Source organism: Phalangium opilio, unplaced genomic scaffold, assembly GCF_054372755.1.
Source record: "Phalangium opilio isolate 3A_F unplaced genomic scaffold, DU_Popi_V2 ptg000042l_1, whole genome shotgun sequence".
Taxonomy (NCBI): Eukaryota; Metazoa; Arthropoda; class Arachnida; order Opiliones; family Phalangiidae; genus Phalangium; species Phalangium opilio.
In genome coordinates this window covers 3,316,390-3,339,485 of record NW_028324166.1, presented here as the reverse complement: position 1 = coordinate 3,339,485, position 23,096 = coordinate 3,316,390, and the positions used below count along the sequence as shown (strand labels likewise).

Here is a 23,096-nt window from a genome sequence, read left to right as displayed (position 1 = left end):
TCTCATTATTCTTTCCAAATATCTCATTTGCGTAAACAGCTGAAAACAAACAGACCAACAGACAAATAAGATCATAGCTTAAGCTCTCAATGGACATTACTAGAAATTAAAAAATATATATTCAACTGGATTGTGAATAATGCTCACTCTTTCTCGTGACTTGAAAACGAAATCTACCATACAACGCCAGCGTTAACTACACGAAAATGGAGAACTTCTTTGTATCGAAGATTCTTTTCCCGATGATAATTTTGATCTCAATTTCGATCGTGAAATCCAAGGAGGAGGGATACTGTCCTGGTTTCAAAAAGTTTGAAGAAAAAATTGGGTTTCAGTCGTATAAATTTTACTGCGACCGTTTTGAGTCTGATCTGAAAAATCAAAAGAGCAAAAAAACTCGTAAGTAAAAACAACAAGGAAAACGTTCTTATTTTAAACCGGACAATTACTTACGTTTTATGAAGTCAGTTAACCAGTCAGTAACTATTGGGATTCAAATAACCGAACCTAATACTATTGGGGTTCAAACAACCACACCTAAATCCATTCGGGTTCAAACATCCTAGCCAAACGTGGCCTTTTACTTATGGGGTGTAATTAACCTTTTCTAAGAGATCAAATTATCAAACTTAACCTTGCCTAATAGGGTATCTTCCCACTGCGTAGAATTCCATTAGACCGAATCCCGCCAATGGTTTGATGAATTCAGCCCAACCGTGGGTTTGGTATTTACAATTCAAACGACGCTATTTGTCGAATTAAGCGACCCCAAAAATGCTATGTAGTTTAATTTCTATTTATGTCGTTTTTTAACGAAAGAGTTTTAAATACATTTCTACTGCCTTGGGAACGCCACTATTTGGTTAAGTTAGGTTAGTAGTATTTTGTAAGTCACTTAACAATGTTACGCCTATTCTAAAAAATTGATGTTTATCTTAATTGACTTCTCAAATAATATGTCTTTTCCAAAAAATTACTGTTACGTTAGGTTTGGTTAGAAGGACTTCTCTTCCTCTTTGGAGCGGCTATGCACTTGGGGTGGTGAAGTGGTTAGCATTTTCGACTCGCAGCAAGAGGGTTCCGGGTTCGATCCCGGACTGTGGCACCGGGTGAAAGACCTAGGAACAAACCTTTCTGCGTAGAGTTTGCAAGTTCTCTCCCCACTTGTTAAGGGAGTTTTCCTCCGCGGTCTTACCCGGTTTCTCCTTTCCATCAAAACTTGCCGAGGTTAATTGTAATAGTTAGTATAGGGCGCTGTCGGTTAGCTGTGGCATAGGGGCTAGCTAGCCATCACCCCTCTATGCATTGAAATCGTGACCCATTGAAATATAGCCCACTGGGTGTTATGGACACGAAATATAGCTAGATTATTATTATTATATTAAGTATATTAAAACGGCTGGCTTAAAGTATTTTCATGATGAATATAACATAAAAAGATAAACATTAGCAATTGGTTTTATTTGTGACATATTTTACTATTTTGTTCTTACAATCCTTAGTTTTAAAATAATAATTTAGAAAATGATTGGATCTAGTGTTCATTTTACGTAGGCCTAAAATTGTTTTAAGTTGCGTTCCCCGGATTTTATTTATTTCAATTCCATCGGGAAAAACCCGAAGTGCGGGTTTTTCGGTGCAATGGGATTGTCCCATTGGACCGAATCGAAAATCCGCCAAACTTTGGGCTTTTCGGTCGAATGGGATTGGGTTCGGTTGATTGGGATTCGGCGCAATGCTACTGAAGCGCCTAATAGTATAGGAGTACAATCAACCAAATATATTTTAATCTAATACTAATAAGGGTTCAAACAAACAAATTTAACTTGACCTTATACAAATGGGTTTCAATTTACAAAGCCTTTCCTAACTTAATACCATTGTGAGTCAAATAACCAAACCTAAACTGACCAAATACTATTAGCTAGCGCTAAAAATAAGTGAAAAAGGTTGAAACCTGTGAACGTTATTCAGCGAGAAAACTGAAAATTCGACATTTTGGTCTTTGTCTAACAAATTATGTCGGCTACATGATTTTTTAATAATTTCCGACTACCTAATATCCCATGAAATTTTCGTTGCAGCTGAAGCTAAGAAAAAAATTAGCGAACATAATAATTGTGTAATGAAAGTATTTTTAGTAAGTCGTCAATCTTTAATTTGTTTTTCGATATTTGATTTGATACATTTTTGGAAAAATTATCGTAGAATTTGTTTCAAAACACGTTACCAAATAACGAATCCTGTTGGAAGGACGATTCGTTATGCAATGCTAAGGTTCCCCATGATGAGGTTTGTCTCTTTCAATTTTTATGCAATAAAAGCGTTTATTAACTCGGTAATAGCCTTTACGGTGTCAATCAAACACTTTCTGTAGAAAAACATAATTGTAGCGTAAAACTATAATTTGAACAAAAACTTATTAAGATAATCTTTCAAATATTTAAGGTAAATATGTGTGTCTGGCGCATTAACCCACAAAGAAGTTTTAATATTCGACAGTTTTAGTTAATATTATCCATCTACTATGTTTTGGTTTTTGTTCAGAAATTTGTTAAACTGAGGTGGATGGTCCTAAATAGTTTTGTACCTTCAAAAGCAAATGAATTTATTTATTTTTCAACGTAATCTAGGTATGAGATAAGAAGTTCATCTAATGAATTTCTTATTGTTTAGAAACAAACAGCTATTTGCTGCATCCTGAGAGCATATAGAGTCAAAGTACCACGAGAAACTGAAAACTGGGAAAATGAGCTGAAAACATTCTACAATTCAACAAAGAATGAAGTAGTTATAAATTAATAGAAAACGAGTGTTATTATTATTATTATTATTATTATTATTTTGATTGATTTTTTTTCCAAAGTGCCCTGTACCAAGACGATCGAAAAATTGATGAAGTGCCACGGATTCATAGTCTAATATGTTACTCCAATAAAATGTTGAATAAAATATTTGAATTGATTGAAAATTGAAATGAGAATATTATTTAAACCTATGTTGTTTTAATGGAAGTCGTTTCTAGATAGACTGTTCTTGAGTTCTTGGGGTAACACTACTTCCAAAAATATGCCACAACGTGTAGTCCGTTTGGTACGTCTCTGCATTGTAAATAAAACAAAGGCTTAGCTTGGACATTCCTTCGTAAATAAAGCTAAATTACAATTATTAATAAGAAATATCAAAAATAACTACGATACACGCTCAATGAAATATGTTATTAAAAGTGTGTTTCTGTGTAAAACATGATTTCAGTCAACTTCATTTCTTATTTGTCAAAATATTCCCCGAAGTGGTAGTTTTCAAACAAAGACGAAATAAGCATATTTAAACCACGCCTTTCCTCAGTCACATGTCTATGACGTATTTCAAATAATTTTACCCATCGGCCGATGCTTCCTTTGCAGACCCTTCAATAGCTTTCAGCACAATTTGGTGAAGAACTACGTTCATGAACGTCAGAAAACTCAAGTTCAACAAATAATTCTACAAATAGATTCTTGAATATGAAATTCTGATTTACAAAATGAAAACTAATTTAAATTTTTTTAAAAATAATCTTAATAGCCTTAGCACCAAAATCGTATTATGGTTTGATTTTTTACAAAGGAATAGTTCAAACTGTTCTCAAAATGTATTTGCAAATTGTAAACTCCAATACATTAAGAAAAAAAAAAAATTGAACAAAAGCGTGAAAGGAAACGTCACGTGCTCTCGATGTGATGTCTTTTAACTCGAGAAATATTACCGGTGATTGGTTATAGGTTCCCACCATGGATAAAGAATGAGCGTGAGGAAATTTGTTTTCACTCTACAGGATAGGCAACTCCCTATCTCGGACGACAGCTTATTCTTTATATAGTCTGTTACAACATTGGTTGTCAGCACGCGCAAAGCTAGGTCTCTATGTAACGTACGTGCTGTCAAGAGACAAAAAACTTCAGGATCTTCAGGATTTAAAATATCCGCGAGTTTTTTAGCTCGAGTGCACGGACCTCTAGGCCTTAGTTTCAAATACGTGTAGTAGGCTGTAGGCAATTTGCGTTAGGCTTACCACGTTAACTCAAAAACATTTTTGTTTTAATTTGTTAATGATTTTCACTTGGTTTAAAAAATGCGTTTGGCAAATTATGTATCCCTTTAATTTCCTAAGTTCCTCTTTTATTAATGAATTTTATATCGATTTATCAGAATAAATCAATGAATCTATTAAATAACGCTCCTCTGGCAGTTTCATTCTCCCTTTAATTTGGTAAGTTCCGCTTTTATTAATGAATTTTATATCGATTTATCAGAATAAATCAATGAATCTATTGAAAAAATGTCTGTGTGACAGTTTTGTTCTCTCTTAAACTTAGTTAGTTCCGCTTTTAATATTGTATGCCATAATACACAAAAACTAATTGAAAAAGACTTAAATTTCAATAATAATAATTATATGCTTAAGTAGACTTAACTTGAGACATTGATATTAAACTGTATGAACCAGGAACCAATTCCACATAAAATGAAATGACCTACGTCAACAAAATCAAACTGGTTTCCTCGTATACCATCCAATAAGATAACCGAGCAATAAATATCATCTGAGTAAGCTTAATAGATTGATAAAGAAATTAGTATAAAAGACGGACCCAAACTATGCTTAAAACATTCAGGTAATTTCTAGAAAACATTCTGGTAGTCTTATTGGAAACCTAACTCTTCAATTGAATCAAAATGAAGGTACGTAATAATTTTGGTTTCTTTGCCTTAAGGAGGGTTGAAGTATTTTGACCAATCCACGTTTGTATCATGCTAATTAATTCGGTTTTCTAACAAGGCAATTCTGGATTTTTCAGAAATATATTTTTGATATCAAAGACAAAACAAAATAACATAAAATTAAAATTATTTCACCCTTTGATTTACATCATATTTTGTCAGACTTTCTAATAAAAAACGTTTGCTTGACCATTTTAATCTCCTTTTAATAAGTTCCGTTTTTATAATTTTATTCCATGTTAATCAAAAAAAAATATTTGATAAGAATGAAATTCAATCTCAATAATAATATGCAGGCTTAAAGGCCACAAGTTAAATTATTGATATTAAGTCTGGGATGGGGAGGCAATCGATCCCATCATTTCTTAATACCAACCCTTAAAATGACCAAGAAATAAATATCATCTTTGAAAGCTAAAGATAAAGATAAAGATAAAGATCAAGATAAGGAAATTAGTATAAAAAACTATGTTTAAAACATTCCGGTATTTTTCTTGAAATCAATTTGGTAGTTTTATTGAAAAACTAACTGTTAAATTAAACGAAAATGAAGGTACGTAGGCTAGTGATTTTGTTTTTAATGGCTTAGTTTGGGTTTTCTGAGCATTGGAATATAACATTATACCTTAAAATAACGGCCTTTTTATAAAAAATAAATGAAAAAATATTAAAAAAAAATGATCTCTTATTAAAAAATAATTAGTATTTAATTAGCCTTAAAAATAATCGAGGTCTACTGTGCCAACCGCCATTGGTTTAGTGACAACTGATAATTGGAACCACTTGCCCCTAAAGAGATTCTCAGAATTCTCATAGGCTGAGAGAGAGAGGTAAGGGTAAGGTAGTTCATAGCCCACTCGATCATGCACGTAAGAGGTTCCATTTATCAGACGCCACTAAACCAATGGCGGATGGCGCAGCAGTCCTCGTTTTTAAGACTAATTAAATTCCAATTATTTTGTAGTAATAAGAGATATTTTTTTAAATATTTTTACTTTTATATTTAGAATAAGTATAATCAGGGATAGATTTAATTTTAGAAGTGGGAATGGAGAACGGTTAGTATTTACTTCAGTCCGACTCATAGCCCAGTATAGAGCCCCTTCCTCCAACACGTAACGAAAAGTTTAAATTATCTTATTGGCTCACTTCAACTACGTTTTGATCGTACGTAATTCTTTTTTACCTCTGTCGCTATGACCCGCCCCTTATTTCATACCCCCCCCGGTCCCGTGGAAGGGGGTCCTGGACTTTGACGCGCGCACACATTACTCTGTTCTCCATTCCTACTTCTAATATTAAATCTATCCCTGGTATAATGTTATGTTACCTGAACTTTTCCTTCAAAAATTACATACCTGTTTCGAAACGATTTATGGTTTTAAGTTAGTTGATTCGATTGCTCCATATTCTCGTTGAAATCACATTTGTTTGACTATTTGAAGAATATTATTAGGTTAGATATTTCAAATTTTTCAATTGAAGTCAAGGGCCTCTATGGGGTATTATTTTGTTCGCTATGAACTAAAGGTTCACTAATATTTAATAAGTAACAGTTTATAAGTAAATTAATTCAAAGCTATTACCTTATTTACCAGAAACCACACTGGATAAAATTGTTTTCTTAAAAATATGTTTTTAGAAGGGGTTAAATTTTTTTAGAAAAAATAAAAATCCGTTTTTTTTAAAGATATATCACCCTGATAAGTAGGACAACTTACTTAAATAATCGATAAATTTTCCGGTATGCTCCCAATTAACCCAAAACCATTTCTCCCAATTCTCACTTAACCCAAAAATATTTTGTTTCCCATTTAAACCAAAAGCGTTTCTCCCAATTTCAGCTTAACCCAAAAACTTTCTAAATCTATCGTCCGTTGTTACACTAGTGCACCGCGTTAGCAGTTCGCCTTGTGTTCATGTGTAAAGAAATCTTACAGAACCTTAATATTCCCGTTTTCCATAATATTAAGTGAATATGTGGAAATATTTTTCGTAAGTACGATGCCTTTAGTAGTTTTGTAGCTTTAAAGCTCGGTTTCATTTAGATATTCCAAGGATAGTTTTTTAATATTATTATTTGAAATGGCTGTTTATATATATCTTAAACTATACTACATCTGTATATAGAATAATCCTTGCTTTGGTGATTGCAAGAAAAGAGCTAAGGCTAAGACTGTGTCGTTTAAATAATTTTGGGTAAACTGGGATTGGGATAAGTAGCGTTTGGGAGAACTATTTTGGGGGAAATGGGACTAAATCAAATTTTCCACCGAAAAATATCTATTTTTAACAGAATATCTGACACTAAAAGAACAAGTTATTTGTTCTCAAATTGAGTTCATCTTATGACAAAACCTAATATGTTTTGGTTTTGTATTACAGTCAGCCACTTTCTACGCTCTCGCCGCCATCTTGGTGTGTACCATGTTGGTCAACACTGCCGACTGCTTTCACTTGGGCTGCACAATCCAATGCACTTTCTGGAACACTTGCCGCGCTTTCGCATCTTTGTCAGGTGACTTAAGCGGGTGCGGAGCTGAACCCGGCGGTTGCAGATGCACTTGCTTCGCGTGGGAAAGCTGTTGAGCTTCAACAATTCAAATGTTAACAGTAATTTCTGAATTGTACTATCTAGTAAAATGATTTCAAAAAATGAAATAAATATTAAAATATAAATCCATAAATAAAAGTGATAACATTTTTATGTCAAATTTTGTTTTATTATATTCGTAATGTTGATGATCCACGTGTTAATTCTTCGTAGTAATTTAGTTTTTAACCGAGACATTTCTGGATTAAAAAAATTGGTAACAATTATTATCAAAGATAACTAGTAATAATACAAAGTTAAACCCTGGGGAGGTTAATAAATAAGCCTTTCATAAGTGCTCAGTAGGATATTTACGACCCAATATCTTATTTTGGAGGACCAATCAGAGCTCTAATTTAATATTACGTTATATTTTACTCCTCTCTGAGGAGCGTAGTTCGTCTCTTGATGCATTAGAGACGTTGAAATATTTTTGATTCTTAAAGTTTAGCATTGATTTCTTAGTGCAAATCTGTTAAATGAAATTCAAATTTCACAGTAATATAACAAGGGGGGAGTAAATTTTTTTTGATTGGTTCAGAGGCGACATATACTTCGAGAGGGACGCAAACCTTGACTACAAGCGGATATGTTGTCTAGATCTTTAAGCCTTACCAGGCGTCACGTTACAAAAATCAAAGAACTACGTTCCTCCACGACTAGCAGCAAAGAGAATATACCAAGAGGAGCAGAAACTTTGGAAATAAGGACCGGCTCTGAATTTGGAGAAACTAGTTCCGGTTGTTCACGTGAACGTGTCGTCTGCTTAAAAATACCTTTGTACATCAACAGTCAACCCAGAGATCAACCCTTTACAACCACCAAAAATAAGCAGTCGACATAATTTAACAAATAAAAGCGTCGCTGCTTAGCCAATCAACAAAAACCGGATACAGATACACCAAAACCGTGGCCGGACTTCTCAAAAGCCTTGTGAAAGAATAAACTTTCTGCTTCTCTTGGTATATTCTCTTTGCTCTCAGTAACCAGTGTCAAACTTAGTAACTTATGATACTTCTAAGTAAAAACCTTTTCGATGTAAAAAGGGGGATAGGCAACTCTCAGTATCGGGACATATAAATGGGTTGATTCATTGCCGCCGCTGGGCACACTCATGGTTAAAAAAGAATACAGCGCAGGCGCCAAAAAGCGAGATGGAAGGCAAAGTTCTATCCCCGTGTTCTATCTCTTAGTTACATCGAAATGGTCTACTGATCTTACCATGAATGGTTCAATTTCGGTTTTCATGTTTGCATTTTTCTTGAGAAACAGAAAAAAAATACCAATTAAAATCAAGACTTTGTTGCGTAAATGAGGTATGACGTTTAGCTCGAAATGTGTTTGGGGAACTTTGGTGCTAATTACGATAGTTGCTAGGCAAGATTTTACTCTAAATATTTGAATTGCTTCAAGGAAGGGTAAATATCTAAATTTTGATTCTATCACGTGTTAATCGTTTTATTCCGATGGTGCCCTTATGTATTAACTCGTGCTGCTAATTACCCATATTAACATTTAAGTTTACACAGATTGTTGTAAACTCAAGCATACTGTATTTTGTATTATTGGAAGGAAAAAAGTACTTTTTCCTTAAGACACTAGAAAGTAGCGGTGTCGTAAGTTTCGGGGTTTAAACAATACTTCTTTTTAGCTATTTCACTTAATTGCTCAGGACCTGATTTCTATAACCAAAACGTTTCAGGTATAGCTTGACCTATCATATAGTCAAAGGGGTTTGCTGTATCAATTAGGAAGCGAGAAGTATAACACTCCAAAATGAAGGAATCAAACTTACTTCGCTTTCCGCCTCCATACCGGCCTTCTTGCATTTTCCAATCTGCCAGAGGAAAAGAATAATTCATTATACAACCTCATTTTCGAAGCTTACAGATTGGGGTGTATTTAAAATTTCAGTACCTTATGAGCCAGATCTTTATTGGCCTCGTCGCATATCTTCTTTATCAGCTCTTCAATAGGAGTATCTTTTTCGCCATTTTCTTCCTTGCATTTGTTGGTGATATCTCTAAACTAGAATTGAGTGATAAAGACAAACACCATCATAATATTCAAGTGTACTAAAATCAACACTATGTAATTTTTGTTGCTTATTTATACGCGCTTGAGTTTTCTTTATTATATCAAATTATGCCTGAAATTTAGTAAAAAAAAAAAGCTTGATACTTACGAAGGGAGGCGCTGTCGTTTCGAAACAAGTCTTAAATTTCATAGCTCCTGCCATATCCTTCGCTAAATCTGTGTTTTAAAATTAAAAATTTATAAATGATAACAAGGACAACGTACACTCGTGTGGAATGCGTGGAATTTTAGGTCAAGTTGAATTTAAGTTAATTGATATTAAAATTGACCTAAAGTTCACTCATGAGCACGAACATCTCAGTCGACACTAGTTTTAGTGGCGCGTTCAATTACTCTTTAGTTTTAAGTACACACTAACGAAAACGTTTCCCAATCCGGGTCCATGTTGAAAATGTGGACCAGAATACTTGAAAACCTTCACCCAGCTCACCCGGTCGACACTACCGCTTACACTCACATTCAAATTTTCTATTTCATTAATTTCTATAGACGAACTTTCTGGTTTAGGGTTTATGCTGCCATTTTAACTAGTAACCAAAAGGCCCAAACAGGCAACATCGGGCCCCTTTTCTACTAGTTTTATATTATCATATCCACTACATATTATTGAAATAATATCTTACCACATATTTTTTTATGCATGTCACATTTCTTCTCTTCTTGGGCAACTGTTAAATTCAGAACTAGTGCAGAGCACACTGCAATTAGTAAAAATTTAGTCATGGTAACGATGTTAAAGTTGTTTTACGGGGAGCTAGGAATAAGGAATCATAAAAGGTTCTTGTCGAATGTGGCTTTTATATACAATTAAAAATAATTAGGCTAATTACATTTTATTAATTGTTTAGACAGCTTTGTAATCGTTCATTTAAACTGTTTGATGAACGCGCTTTTTTTTTTTAATATAATATTATATTTTCGAGGCTGTACATTACTAGAAAAACGTAGTAAATTAATATTTCTAAATTTTTGAAACTTCATCTATATCAATGTAAGTCAAAGTTCTGACAGACCAAATGTCTTTAACAAGGGATAAATGAGGTAATATGGATTGGAAAAGATGATGGGCATCATGCGACAATGAAACTGTTCCAGTGTATCTCGCGCACGCCTCTACCCTTCGGTAGGTGATTGTTAAGTGCTGCCTCGTATCGCCATTGTATTTGTATGAGAACTAGCTTCTATTTTTAAGACAGAGGTGGCGTAGTTTACAAGAAGACGGGACTTGTGGTGCTTTTCGGTTTCGATTTTCTGCCATATTTAAAAATGGTGCCAGAAAAACGTATAAAAATGCCATGACGGGCTGACGGGTAACGCCGGGCGTCTTTGCTAGTTGTTTTATATATATTTTTGAGAAAGCAGTTTGCTTGATTGAGTGTTAAGTTAATTTCCGAATTTGATTGACCAAACTGCATAGTTAGTATCAGTAACTCTATAGGGACTTGGCAGTACTACGTCATGCAACGTCAGGCTACCTTCCACTAGTGCTAAAAAACATACCAGGAGGAGGGGCTTATATAGCTTTCATTCTGTTAAAAAAACATACCATAATGGCGCTGGGGGCGGAGTTAAGCCCGAATTGCCAAGTCCCTATTGAAAAGTTTCATCAGAAGTGATTTGGTTCAGTTCTTCTCATCGTTGGGATAGTTGTGAACAGATTTCTGTTGAAGCACTGCAGAAATCTGTTGACATTTGTTTGTCTGAATGGCGTTTTTGTCGTTACTACCTTTTTTCAACTTTTATGGGTATGTTATTGTAAAGAATTCCGAAGTTCATAATGACGTAGTATTTGCCTTCATTCGGTATTTAGTTTGAATTAGAGGCAGATGCAATAAATAACTAAAATTAATTACCTATCGTCTTCGAGGTAAGGCTAAAATTTCACTCGACCGAGTAGCACGCATCATATAAATTAAGATTAATTTTATTTGTTCAGCCGTTATTATTCAATTTTATATTAAACGAAAATGAGCTAAATTACGTTAATTGATTTGATAAAATTATATTTTGTATAAATGTTTCCATTTTTTTCTGATAATTTTATTGAAGGACTAGTACCTGAAAACCATCTTTTATCGATTTGAATATGAACAAAATAATTTCTTTGATAAACAGCATGTTCTCTAGCTATTTTGAGAACTGTCTCTAGTCTGTTACTATGAACTTTCTCGCGACGTCACACCTTCCTATCTCATACCTCGGTTTTGATGACCATATTGATAGCCGTATAAGCTCAGACCAATCAATTTAGACTATCAGTATAGACACTCTATTGCGGTTTGAATAATCTAGTGTGCCATCTTGAAGTTCAAAACGATACAGTTATGACGTCACCCATGTCATAATTTACAAATCTTTGGCGCTAGAAGGTGGACTGTTTATTTAAAAAATGTTTTTAATTTTCAAATAACAAATATTTGAACGTTATTAGCTTGTAAATTTTCATAATTTCAACTATATAATGCTATCAAAACTTATCATAGATAATATTAAACGCTATTACACCTTTTAATTTTACGTAATACATCCTGGGCCATCAGATACAGAGATTTGTAAGAGATATTATTGTTATTCTATCTTATCTATATGCATTTTTTTTAATTGTTCGATTCTCAGTATAACCTTGAATGTGCAACAGGTATGAAACCACTGCGGAAGAACACTATAAAGTAAATTTCGTAAACCAGAAAGAATTCACTGACAATTCGTCGTGTTATCATAAGTAGCATAACATCAATAAGTATACCACTCAATGAAATACGTTAAAGAAATTGTGTTTAATAGTAATACCTTATTTACTCCATCTATCTCGTTATTTTTCAAAACGTTTGTTGAAGCGACACCTGATGAGACATAAACAACAAATGCTGCCATATGGTTCCATGTCGTCTCACGTAAAACCCCCATGGTAACTAACCTTGAGCATTCCGGCAATGAATACTGTTATACTTATTTGATTTTACTACTTATGATGCTATGTCACTGATATAAATTAAGGCTGGTAGTTTTGCGATGGAACAGTAAGGTGTTTAGTTCAATAGCTGACCTTCCGAAAGCGCAATGTTGCTTTTAAGTCTACTGTTCGTTTTAGGATGTACTGGTTGTTACTCGCAACAGGTTAGAATTTTGGTGGCAATTTTCATGTATTTTCTGTTCATGTCCTAAATTAGAAACATTTCTTTGAAATTATAATTTTGTTTAAAACGCGAAAAGATCGGACACAACGGACGCTAGCATTTAAACGAAACTATATTCTTTAAGTTTAAAATTCGCTTGCCTTAACAATTGTCTGAAGAGGCATTATACATAAAATTCCGTGATTTGTGAAAACATTAATATTCGTTAAGCCTTGGCATCAATTTTGAGTTTCGGGGGCTTTGACAAATCAGTCATGAGGGCGTATACTTAATGTCACGTGATTTGTGAATACACTCGTGGGGAAGAACAAGATTTTATTTATAGACTAGCATCAAAGGCACACGGCGTTGCCCGTCAGCCCATTTATATATTACTTTTCTCCCAGGCATTTTGAAACATGGTGGAAAATTGAACACCAAAAGCCAAGAGGCAGGTAGAGGATATGAAACTTTTCAAAACGTGCTTATGTATAGTATGATTTAAACTCATATCATGCGCCCCGATTCGCCAAATATGTTTAGCAATTGTATCTTATGTCTGACAAAGTAATTGGTTATCTTGATGTCTTTAGGAGTCTCTCCCAGAGCCCGAAAACATCACTGCCAACTTCGCAACTTCCACCAGTATACTATGGTCTTGGGATATTCCTAGTACGGCCAACTTTACTGGCTATATGATTTACTGCAGAGTTGAGCGTTCTAAAGTGATCTTTACTAACGATACGGGGATTAGGAACATACTTTGCCAGGATTTGAAACCTTACACCGTCTACGTCTTCTTTCTATCTCTAATTGATGATGATCCCGACACAAACACACGTAGATATTCCAAGCCTGGTTTCAACACTGGTAGAACAAACAGCGCAGGTCAGTTTCAACTTGATTGACAAATAGTTAAGTTTTTAAAAATTATCTAGAACTACTCATAATATTGGAAAATCAGGATTACACAATTTTCTTCTACTTGAAATCTTTATCAGACCATTTTGTTATCCTATCTGCTTGAATTAAAGGGGAGGTATAGAAACCGTCACAAATGACGTCACGAGTAATTTGTTTGAACTTAGATATCACGTGACATTGATGTAGCTCGCGACCTGCGCGCTGTCAACATCAACAGAGTTAACCAAAGCATCAGAATCCGTTTGCAAAGGCTTAGTTTTGGGGAAAACTTTCTGTATTTTCTTGAAATTATTAGAACATATATTTTCAATATTGAATTACGAGATAACTGAACGTCTAGGCACGATTTGTTTAACCGTATCTAAATCGGCAAAAAACTCTTAAGTTATCCTCCCAAACTGATATAACAACCGATTGGTTGTCCTATACATTCGAATAACCAATGAAACGCTAGGAAGGCGCAGCTACCTTTTTATCAAAGTTTTAAGCCCTTCCCCTTACATTCAATCAGATATTAGTATGAAATCTTGGGACTCTTTATGGATTCCAAGTTGAGGAATTCTATGTATTCCTGTTTTTACGTGTATTGTTAATATTGATTATTTTTGCTATTATTGTTATTATTGATTATTTTTGCTATTATTGTTATTATTGATTATTTTTGCTATTATTGTTATTATTGATTATTTTTGCTATTATTGTTATTATTGATTATTTTTGCTAATATTGTTATTATTGATTATTTTTGCTAATATTGTTATTATTGATTATTTTTGCTAATATTGTTATTATTGATTATTTTTGCTAATATTGTTATTATTGATTATTTATGCTAATATTGTTATTATTGATTATTTATGCTCATATTGTTATTATTGATTATTTTTTCTAATATTGTTATTATTGATTATTTTTTCTAATATTGTTATTATTGATTATTTTTTCTATTATTGTTATTATTAGCACCAGGAGTGGCTAGGAACTTGAACGTAACACTGGACGAAGAAAATAACATTTTGATTGCAACTTGGGAAACACCCGAAGATTGGAACGGTGTACTGGATGGACACATAATTAAAGTTAAAAATAGCTACGGTGATGTCATTTACGAAACGACAAAGAAAGGGTTTAACAACAGATTAGATCTCGATCTATCCCTGACAGTGTCCGAGTACTACGATGTTTCCATACAATACTTTAACGTTGATCAAAATACCGGTGTTGATTTATTCGGAGAAATTGTAACCGATAGAAATAAATAAAGTGTTGCTTTTTTCTGAATGATCAAAGTTTTGTTTTGAATATTTGGGTAAATGCTTATGAACGAAATGTTAAAAAATTAAATCAAGAATCTATTTGGCTAAAAATAATGCAGTATAGCGTTGAATCATTTCTGAAATACAGGGTTTTTTCTAAAAGGGTTGGTGGTTGGACAGAAGTACAGTGACAAGAGTGGACATTTTGTACAATACGTTTAAGCTGCTTTAAGTAACGTAGAGAACTTGGTACGAATGAATGAAACATTAACTTGAAACCCCCCGTCAGCAACGTCATCAAAACATAGTTAAAGTGAACCAATAAGATAATTTAAACTTCGTTACGTGTTGGAGGGAGGGGCTCTATACTGGGTGGTCTATGAGTAGGACTGAAGTAAATACTAACCGTTCCGTTCTCCATTCCTACTTCTAAAATTAAATCTATCCCTGGTGAAAGGTTAGCTTATTGTTATTATGATTCTTATGCTTTTACTAAATTCAGGAGCAGATGACAAAGGAGTCTCGGACGCTAGCTTCCATAATGTAGAGGGCAATGGGATCCGCGAACGTCACGATTATTAACCAAAATCATTAGGCCAGTGCCACCTCTCGTAGGAAATTTGAGCTTAATTTTCCAACCAATAGCGTGGCTGCAAAGTCTCGAAAGGAGATCTGGGAAATCGCGTCTGGAGCCTCTCTTTCAAAAATACGTATCGTCTGCTTATAATTAGCCTAGGCTTAACGAGTATTAGAGTTGAAAAATGGATTTCAACGGCTTTTTAATCTTTTTTTAGACTAAAGTTGATAATGAAAAGCCCAGCGAGTAACGTATGTACACTATTAAAAAACTAAATTGTGTTTCAGTGCCAATTTTCTCTAAATTTCTTCTTCAAATGAAGAGGTTGGGAAAAGAAATCACTCACGATCTTTTAAAACCCAAAAAGTAAGAGACAGTGATTTCGTTTGCAGTCAATTAATTCAAAAGAAATACGCAATATTTTGGCCCTAAAACACATATATAACATTGTGTTTCGGCGTCTTTTAAAACCTTGCTTTTATCTTTTGAAAACCCGAGCCCAATCATTCTAGTGGGCACAAATTGTTAAAGGATCGTTATCACCCTATTTTGGCTCGGACTTAGCCGACGAAATCCCCAAATTTTACTTTCTGTACTCTGGCGCACTTTCTGAGTAGTGGCAGAATTGAGAAACATTTTCGTTTCCCACACCCGTCTAGAAATTTTTCCCTTCCAAGAAAGAGTTTCGCGGTAGGATTTTGAGTTTTCGGATGGAAGGAATAGAGGTTTTTTTTTTGCCCTAAGGTATTTCAGTTTAAGTTGGGATAGCAGTCGCAACAGGGGGCCCACGAGTCTATGGGTAGGTCTATTAATGCTGGTTTGTTATTCTGTCGTTCTTATCTATGGGCAAGGTCTAGTGAAACAAATTTTCTTGAAACTACAGAACCAAAAAAAAAAAACTCTTTGTACTTCGGAAAGGGGTATACCACGCCTTACAGATGTTCATCATTTATTGAAGGTAAATAGGTAATGGGGTGAAAGCGTTCGACCCACACTTTCTTCAGAGCACCGGCTTGACAAATTCTAAACACTCGTCCCCTCCCCTGTGATGCTTTGAATTTTCCACGAAGAAGCAATAGAGACGTTAAGCAACCTTGAATAGTTTAACCTCAACAGTGGACATAATTTAGACGTTCACAAAGGTAGTTAGGAATGGTTAGAGGTTTGCTTAACCTTTCTATACAATAATTCTTGGGATTTCCCTTCCCATGGATTCCGAGTCTGCAGATCAAACTAGAGCGGTACTCTTTACTAGACCTACGTACCTACCTATTCTGTTATTTGCGACCCATATTTACTTTTGATTATTATCAAGATTTTACGTTTTTTAAAACCTCACAACGAAGCTTCGAAAATTTGTTGAAGGCCTAGTAGTTCAATATTCTACAAAATGCAAAGCATTACAAATACAGAGCCGTGTAAGTGTCGCAATGCTTGTACCCGACCACTAAATTATGGTAGCGAAAAAATTACGCGAGGAGGATGTTCTTGCCGCGCAAATAACTTGAAATGTACGCGGGAATGCAAATGTGCTCCAGGCAAAATCTCGTGTTCAAATAGGGATAAAAACAAAGAAGAATTTGAAAAGGACGAAGAAAGGGGAAATGTAAGTTAAAATCTTGGCTGTTAATTGCCCACGTTAGAGCAAAATAGGGGTAAAAACTAAGGAAAATATTTATTTGCAAATGTTTTGTAGGTAATATCCAGCGATGAAAGTTCTGAAGAGGATTTATTTGCAAATAAGGCTAAATCAACGCGAAAAAAAATTTATTTGGTGGAAAAAAAGAGAACCAATAACAAAACGCCCCCTTCTTGCAACATTCCTGGTAAAAGTTCCTTTACAGATAGGTTGAACGCGGATGAAATAAATACTAACAACGAAGTTTGCGATGCTTTACAGCAACACAATGATGAAATAAATGTAAGTCTAATCGCTTTCATTTTCCCTATTACATTTAACATTTCTTCTAAAATATAGAAAGCCGCTTCAGAGGCAACCCGTGAACAGTTGGAAGAGTATTTTCGGGTCACAGCGAGACAAATACCAGAGGCTCTGTCAATTTTACATTTTGTGCCAATGTCGAATGGTAATCACGATTGTCGGCGAAGTTGATTACTAACCAATCAAAAGTTCTTATAAAAATCATATTACTAAATAGATGTGCAACAATCGAATGGTGAAAGAAGCCTGATCGTTCTAGCAGCGGGAGGCGATCCACCAGAACCTTTGTTTTATGCGCCAGGATCTCTCAAAGGAGACAAAAAAGATAAATGTATCTGTGGAAATTGTCGGCCTATGCCAACAGAAGACGAAAATGTCTGTTGCAGACAACGTGTTTGTAATTCTGAAAGAGCTATGTTCTTTTTAATGTGTTTATACCGTCCACTTTTATACGTGAGCATGCGATTTCGAAATGAAGCGGCCATTCGACGAGGTCTAGGCCCAGAAAATAATAATTTCAGGTAGGTTATATACTTTACAATTGAACATAAAGATAAGTTCAAAAGACATATTGATTGTTTAGGTATCAGGCATATCGAAATTACACGCTAATGGAATTTGGACGATTAGGCGCCGGAAATCGCATTGTGATCCCAGCTTGCTGCGTGCTACGAATTCGGGCAGCATATCCATCTCCAGATGGTCAATATGTGCCATTTAGAAGGGGGGTAGTTCCGATGAACTATTGAACTTTTCTGTTTGTAATATCAAATGAGTGTTTTATTTGTAAAATCAAATGAGTGCTTTCGTTAGTTAAATAAAATAAGTTTTTCTGGTTTGAATATCAAATGAGTATTTTTATTAAAACAATTTAGTGTGCAACGACCTCAGTTCCACATAAACCTGGCTAGGTATATGAAATTAAAATCTTGACATGTGCTTAGCTAGTAACTCCTCGTTAGGTGGCTTCTCCATCATACTTATATTGCTAGAAATGTGACGGGGATCATTTTCTCCCATGAAAGAAGGGTCTGATACATTTCCCTTTAATAATAGAAAATGTTCAAGAATGAGCTCCTGAAGGAATTGCAACGACCAGGGTGAAAGGTTTATAAAAATAAAACCTTTCCACCTAAGACATTTGCGAACTGTTACCGGTTTTAAACTATCTTACCACGTAATTTTCCTTTTCTACAAAGATGCTTTCAATCAAAGAGTCTATGTAATTGTATTGTTTAGGCTCAAAAACCTTCCCAACGTTATAGCTTTTTGATTTCTTGCTATAGAAGTACCTATACCTAAGCTGTCCATCTTTCGTACGGGCCTGTTTTCGATCGGCGTGTTGGTTATGGTCTATAGCGGCTAACGTTACTCTAGCTTTATAGCTGTCCCAACTAAATTAAAATATCAAAACCTTAGTACAAAAAATCCGTTTTCTGAATGAAATTTGAAGGTTCTTTTTCACCTATAAAAATTCCGTTTAGAGACATACGCAAGCATAAGATTGTGAAAAACTTCAACGAATCCCGTGTGTCTGTTACAAACGAATTTAAAATTAACCGAGTCACTCAAATACTATCACCACTAACGATAATACCTGAAATTTACGTAGTATTCTAAATTTTTTTTGGAAATTTTTGTTCAGCACAATGTCTTCTAGAGCTTTATACGCCTTCGAATTAACTTCTAGCATGAATTTATTTATTAACATGAATATATATGTGTATCATTAGCCTTTCTATCATGTTATATAGGGATGGGAGGGACCTATCTATTACATACGCGTTTAACGTCATCGCGGTAGCCAATCAAAATCGAGACACCTGGAAGTTCGAACAGCAGACGACCAGTTTAACAAAATTGTATGAATGATACAATTTCACCAAACTGCGTCAACTGAATATTAAAAATTATCGCCGATACGTGAATAAATATCTCAACACGATGTCCGAAAGTGATAGTGATCTTTTAAAGGAAATTATAAAAAGTGCCTGCAATGTTTTTCCTAATCTGAAACTGAAAACTGTTGGTAAAGTGCTAAGCCTTGGCCATTATGAAAATTAATGTAACCATGGATCTTTTATAAATCCATGATGCAACGGTTGAAAGTAAACTACTAACATTTTAAATCGTGAGAATTGATGATGCTGGTTTTTCCCTGCTGTTGGAGTTAAATTAATGCGGTAGTAATTAAGCCTTCCGCGTGACAAGAGCTTTAGCTTTAAAAACAAACCGGCAGAAATCCTCTGACGTCACTCAAACTAAGCCCCTCCCATCCCTGAATATGTAGTTTAACTAGTCAATGCAGATATATATTCATGTTAATAAATAAATTCATGCTTCTAGCCATTTTTTATCTCGCTCTTCTGCATTTGGTAACAGTATTTCATGTGCGCATGAGTACCCGGCGCCAAAGTCCGTAAGCCATTCATGATAATCAGTGACGTGGTTTAATACACTTTGAAATGAAGCCTGCAATTTATCCACGTCACCTTCGCAATTTCTAGCACAGAACCAAAAATGGTTTCTAATATCAGGCGCCCACTTCACTAGTTCCTCAGTGGCCTTCAACTTTCCAGCCTTTAAAACATAAAAAACGCATTCACTTATCATCATAAGTTACAATAAAGCAATTCTTATTGGTTCAATTTCTCAAAATTTTTAATAAATAGGGGTGACACATACATCGGCAATTTTGGCTCTAATATTCTTTCCAGCATGCCATGTATCTAAGGAATGCGTGGCATTTTTGAATATCCTATCTGGCTTTTCTGAAACACCGCATGATCAAATGGAATTATTCTTTAGTTATTCTCCTCTTGGCGTTTGTGATTTCTTTACTTACTCATTTCAACCTTAATTTTACAATGGGCGTCCGTGACAACTTCAGAAATAACAATAATGTTATCTTTGGCTAATTCCATTATTTCTTTGGCAGCCCTTTGAAAACCTATGAACTCCATATTTGGACTTTTCCCATCGGCTTCTCTTACGTCTACTGTAGATATTGCTAAAATTTTGTTTGTTTCACAATCAGCGAACGTGTAAGTGCAATATGTTGCAGAAAATCCGGGAGAATCATTCCTTCCGTCCCCAGCAATTAACAATTCTTTCCCAGCTAACTTTATAAAAAGCTCGTTTTGCATATTTTGCCAATATTGTAGTATCGCTGGTTGAATGAAGTGCCTCTGATACCTATCCGATTTAAAGGTTAATTATTGTACTTATATTATAAATGCGTTCTCAATTGATTAATACCGATAAAATGTGTCATCTATATCTATATAAATCAAAGTCCTGACTGACTGACTGACTGACTGACTGACTGACTGACAGACTGACTGATAATCAACGCCCAGCCCAAACCGCTAGCCCTAGAAGGCTGAAATTTTGCAGGAACGTTACTCATAAGTAGTAGGCGCGTACTAAGAAAGATTTTTCCAATCCGCCGCCATCTTAAAAAATGGCGCCCAGAAATGTAAAAAATATTCTCTATGCAATTAAGTACGCGCGTTTCAACCGATTTCACAAATATTTAGTACACTGGTTTGCTTTAACCTTAAGACGGGCTGAATGGTCTTTCGGGTTCGATTTTTCGCCATCTTTTAAAATGGCGCCCAGAAATGTAAGAAAAAATTCTCTATGCAATAAAGTCCGCGCGTTTCAACCGATTTCACAAATATTTAGTACAATGGTTTCCTTTAACCTATAGACGGGCTGAATGGTATTTTGGGTTCGATTTGTTGCCATCTTTTTAAATGGCGGGCAAAAACTTAAAAACCCTTCTTATGGAATAATGCCCGCGTGAAAAGTAATAAAAAATATCCCGACGGGCTGACGGACTGTGCCGAGTGCCTTCGCTCCTAGGGTGCTACAAAAATATTAGTCATCAGTAAAATCTACACATTATTTATATCATTTTAGATGGAAGTTCTTATTACACGCGAGCGACGCCGCGGGTAACGGCTAGTCAGATATAAGATGAATTTTGGCAAATCGCGCCCATTTCTCAATTTTTGCAAACTCGTTGCCTGCTAATAAAACAGCACTCGCTAGTTTGATATTTCCAGAATAAATGCCTCGAAAGTTATCCTGACTTTCCCAAACTCCCTATTATAATTTAAGTCTTTCATTATCATCTAATACCGATAAAAATTGTCAAATTCAAGCGTACATTTTTGTGATTCGGTCCTGATGCTACAGCAGGACAATTATAATAAAATATTAGCGCAGATCCTCGGAAAACAGAAGTGTATCGCAATGGCAAACCGCAATAGCATTTCAATCCGAAAGCCTGTTTTACCAATTGCTCAATCCAATCTTATCCAAAAAAACCAAAACCATTTCGGCATTTACAGCAACTTTTGGACAAATATTGGGGTTTCTAGGAAACTGAAATGAATAGGTATAGATATTGTGCGGACAAGCGTTGCCAGTCATTCGTGAGTGCAATTTAACCGCTTTCTACAACAGACTGAATTGAACTTCCGAACTCGACATGCTCTAACAAAATCCTGGCAACCCTGAAGCGCGGTTAATGGTAAGAAACGAGGCGGAAATTTCTCTTGCCTCTTTAGCGCGCACTATATATATCGACCATTTTAAAAATAGTTTCAATTCACTCAAACGTAAATTTGCTGCTAGAACGTCAAATTGTCTTCTACACATAAAACTAAGAAAAAAACCCGAACTTACAACGCAAACATTCAATCAATGAACCGCAATAATATTCCGTGAACCGCGTGAAGTTATAAACTTTGGTCCCCGCGGGAAGGTAGGAGGAAGTACCAGACTTAGTAGGAATGGTAGAAATTATGGTTAGAATCCCCCCAGACGAGTCCATTCTCAATTCTCTAGAAAAGCGGCCGTTAATATCAATGCGGGTGCACACTGAAGATTTTTGTCTCTTTCGAGAAAAAAACGCTCTTAAAACACGAAAATATTTGTCTGTGTACACCCGGCTTCAGAGTGGGCCACATAGATGCAACCGCCATCTATTTCAGAAAAGTGAACTACGAAACGGAATTTTAAAAGTAGGGGGTGTGATAATGTTCCTTTAATTAAGCCTTGGCTTACCTGGGTTTCTCAGCTAGTTTGGACTTAATTTGACTATTTAGTTGGTTTAAAGTCACAAAATGTAGTCTTATCTTTTATCTTAATACCAACGGTTACAGCTGTTTGAATAAAGTAATTATATTGTGTATATTTTGTCGCGATCGGGTAAGACGAACCTCAGTAGCCACCCGTTATTACAAAAAAAATTCACAGCAGACTTTGGTGCCAGATATAATCCACCAAAAACATCGTCTGCTATAATGTCTGATAGCGCCTCTATGGCAAACGATACCGCTACAGCTGTGACGTACGCGGGTCCCATTGCCTTCTATATTGTGGAAGCTAGCGTCCGAGACTCCTTTGTCATCTGCTCCTGCTAAATTTCATAATTGGCGTTTATAGATAAGGAGTTATAATTGGTGGTTAAAGATAAGGAGGTATAATTTTGTTTAAAAGATTAGTTTAATTGTAATAATCCCTAATGAGGTAATAATCCCGTTTATCTAAAGTTGAACTTAATAATTCCACTAATTGCTAATAAATGTCGAAGATTTATATCGAAGCTTATGTTGGCTTGCCCTGTTATGTATCCGAGATTTATAAATGATTTGAAACAACACTTAATTATCAGAAAAGTTAAAGTTAATTGTTTCCGAATTGGTTTATTAAGAACTATCCACAACTTAACACTATACTTGATTTTTATTAAGTGTTTTTTGAAACACTTATAAAAACTATTAAGCTTTAGTCACAATATTTTGTATCTAAGTTT

General features: G+C 34.9%; 2 protein-coding genes and 1 long non-coding RNA gene across 3 annotated transcripts; 1 reads left to right on the top strand and 2 right to left on the bottom strand.

Moving 5' to 3' along the window:
• Nucleotides 1-7,507: 7,507 nt before the first annotated feature.
• On the bottom strand, nt 7,508-9,588 carry LOC149678401 (uncharacterized). The gene is made up of 5 exons (XR_016366261.1): nt 9,543-9,588; nt 9,275-9,385; nt 9,153-9,194; nt 8,579-8,617; nt 7,508-7,557 (listed from the first exon to the last, which is right to left on the bottom strand). It is a non-coding gene; the product is annotated as an uncharacterized LOC149678401 (long non-coding RNA).
• Nucleotides 9,589-15,255: 5,667 nt separating this feature from the next.
• Nucleotides 15,256-18,018, top strand: LOC149678400 (uncharacterized). The gene is made up of 5 exons (XM_089836370.1): nt 15,256-16,933; nt 17,024-17,248; nt 17,306-17,414; nt 17,487-17,790; nt 17,853-18,018. The coding sequence occupies exons 1-5, from the start codon at nt 16,718-16,720 to the stop codon at nt 18,016-18,018; spliced, it is 1,020 nt and encodes a 339-aa protein (XP_089692496.1). The 5' UTR covers nt 15,256-16,717.
• A 78-nt stretch (nt 18,019-18,096) lies between these two features.
• Nucleotides 18,097-22,507, bottom strand: LOC149678399 (uncharacterized). Its single transcript, XM_089836371.1, has 9 exons — nt 21,444-22,507; nt 21,211-21,379; nt 20,528-21,140; nt 20,115-20,464; nt 19,955-20,040; nt 18,867-19,849; nt 18,735-18,803; nt 18,444-18,663; nt 18,097-18,313 (listed from the first exon to the last, which is right to left on the bottom strand). The coding sequence occupies exons 4-6, from the start codon at nt 20,413-20,415 to the stop codon at nt 19,604-19,606; spliced, it is 633 nt and encodes a 210-aa protein (XP_089692497.1). The 5' UTR covers nt 20,416-20,464; nt 20,528-21,140; nt 21,211-21,379; nt 21,444-22,507; the 3' UTR covers nt 18,097-18,313; nt 18,444-18,663; nt 18,735-18,803; nt 18,867-19,603.
• Between the last annotated feature and the right edge of the window lie 589 nt (nt 22,508-23,096).

What these genes read in the sequence shown, in the direction of transcription:
- LOC149678400 (XM_089836370.1), top strand. Translation starts at nt 16,718, where the DNA reads ATGCAAAGCATTACAAATACAGAGCCGTGTAAGTGTCGCAATGCTTGT. An exon ending in AGGACGAAGAAAGGGGAAAT is followed by an intron (nt 16,934 to 17,023) that starts GTAAGTTAAAAT and finishes AATGTTTTGTAG; the next exon opens with GTAATATCCAGCGATGAAAG. An exon ending in AACACAATGATGAAATAAAT is followed by an intron (nt 17,249 to 17,305) that starts GTAAGTCTAATC and finishes TCTAAAATATAG; the next exon opens with AAAGCCGCTTCAGAGGCAAC.
- LOC149678399 (XM_089836371.1), bottom strand. Translation starts at nt 20,415, where the DNA reads ATGCAAAACGAGCTTTTTATAAAGTTAGCTGGGAAAGAATTGTTAATT. An exon ending in TAAAATTAAGGTTGAAATGA is followed by an intron (nt 20,041 to 20,114) that starts GTAAGTAAAGAA and finishes GCGGTGTTTCAG; the next exon opens with AAAAGCCAGATAGGATATTC. An exon ending in TTAGAGCCAAAATTGCCGAT is followed by an intron (nt 19,850 to 19,954) that starts GTATGTGTCACC and finishes TATGTTTTAAAG; the next exon opens with GCTGGAAAGTTGAAGGCCAC.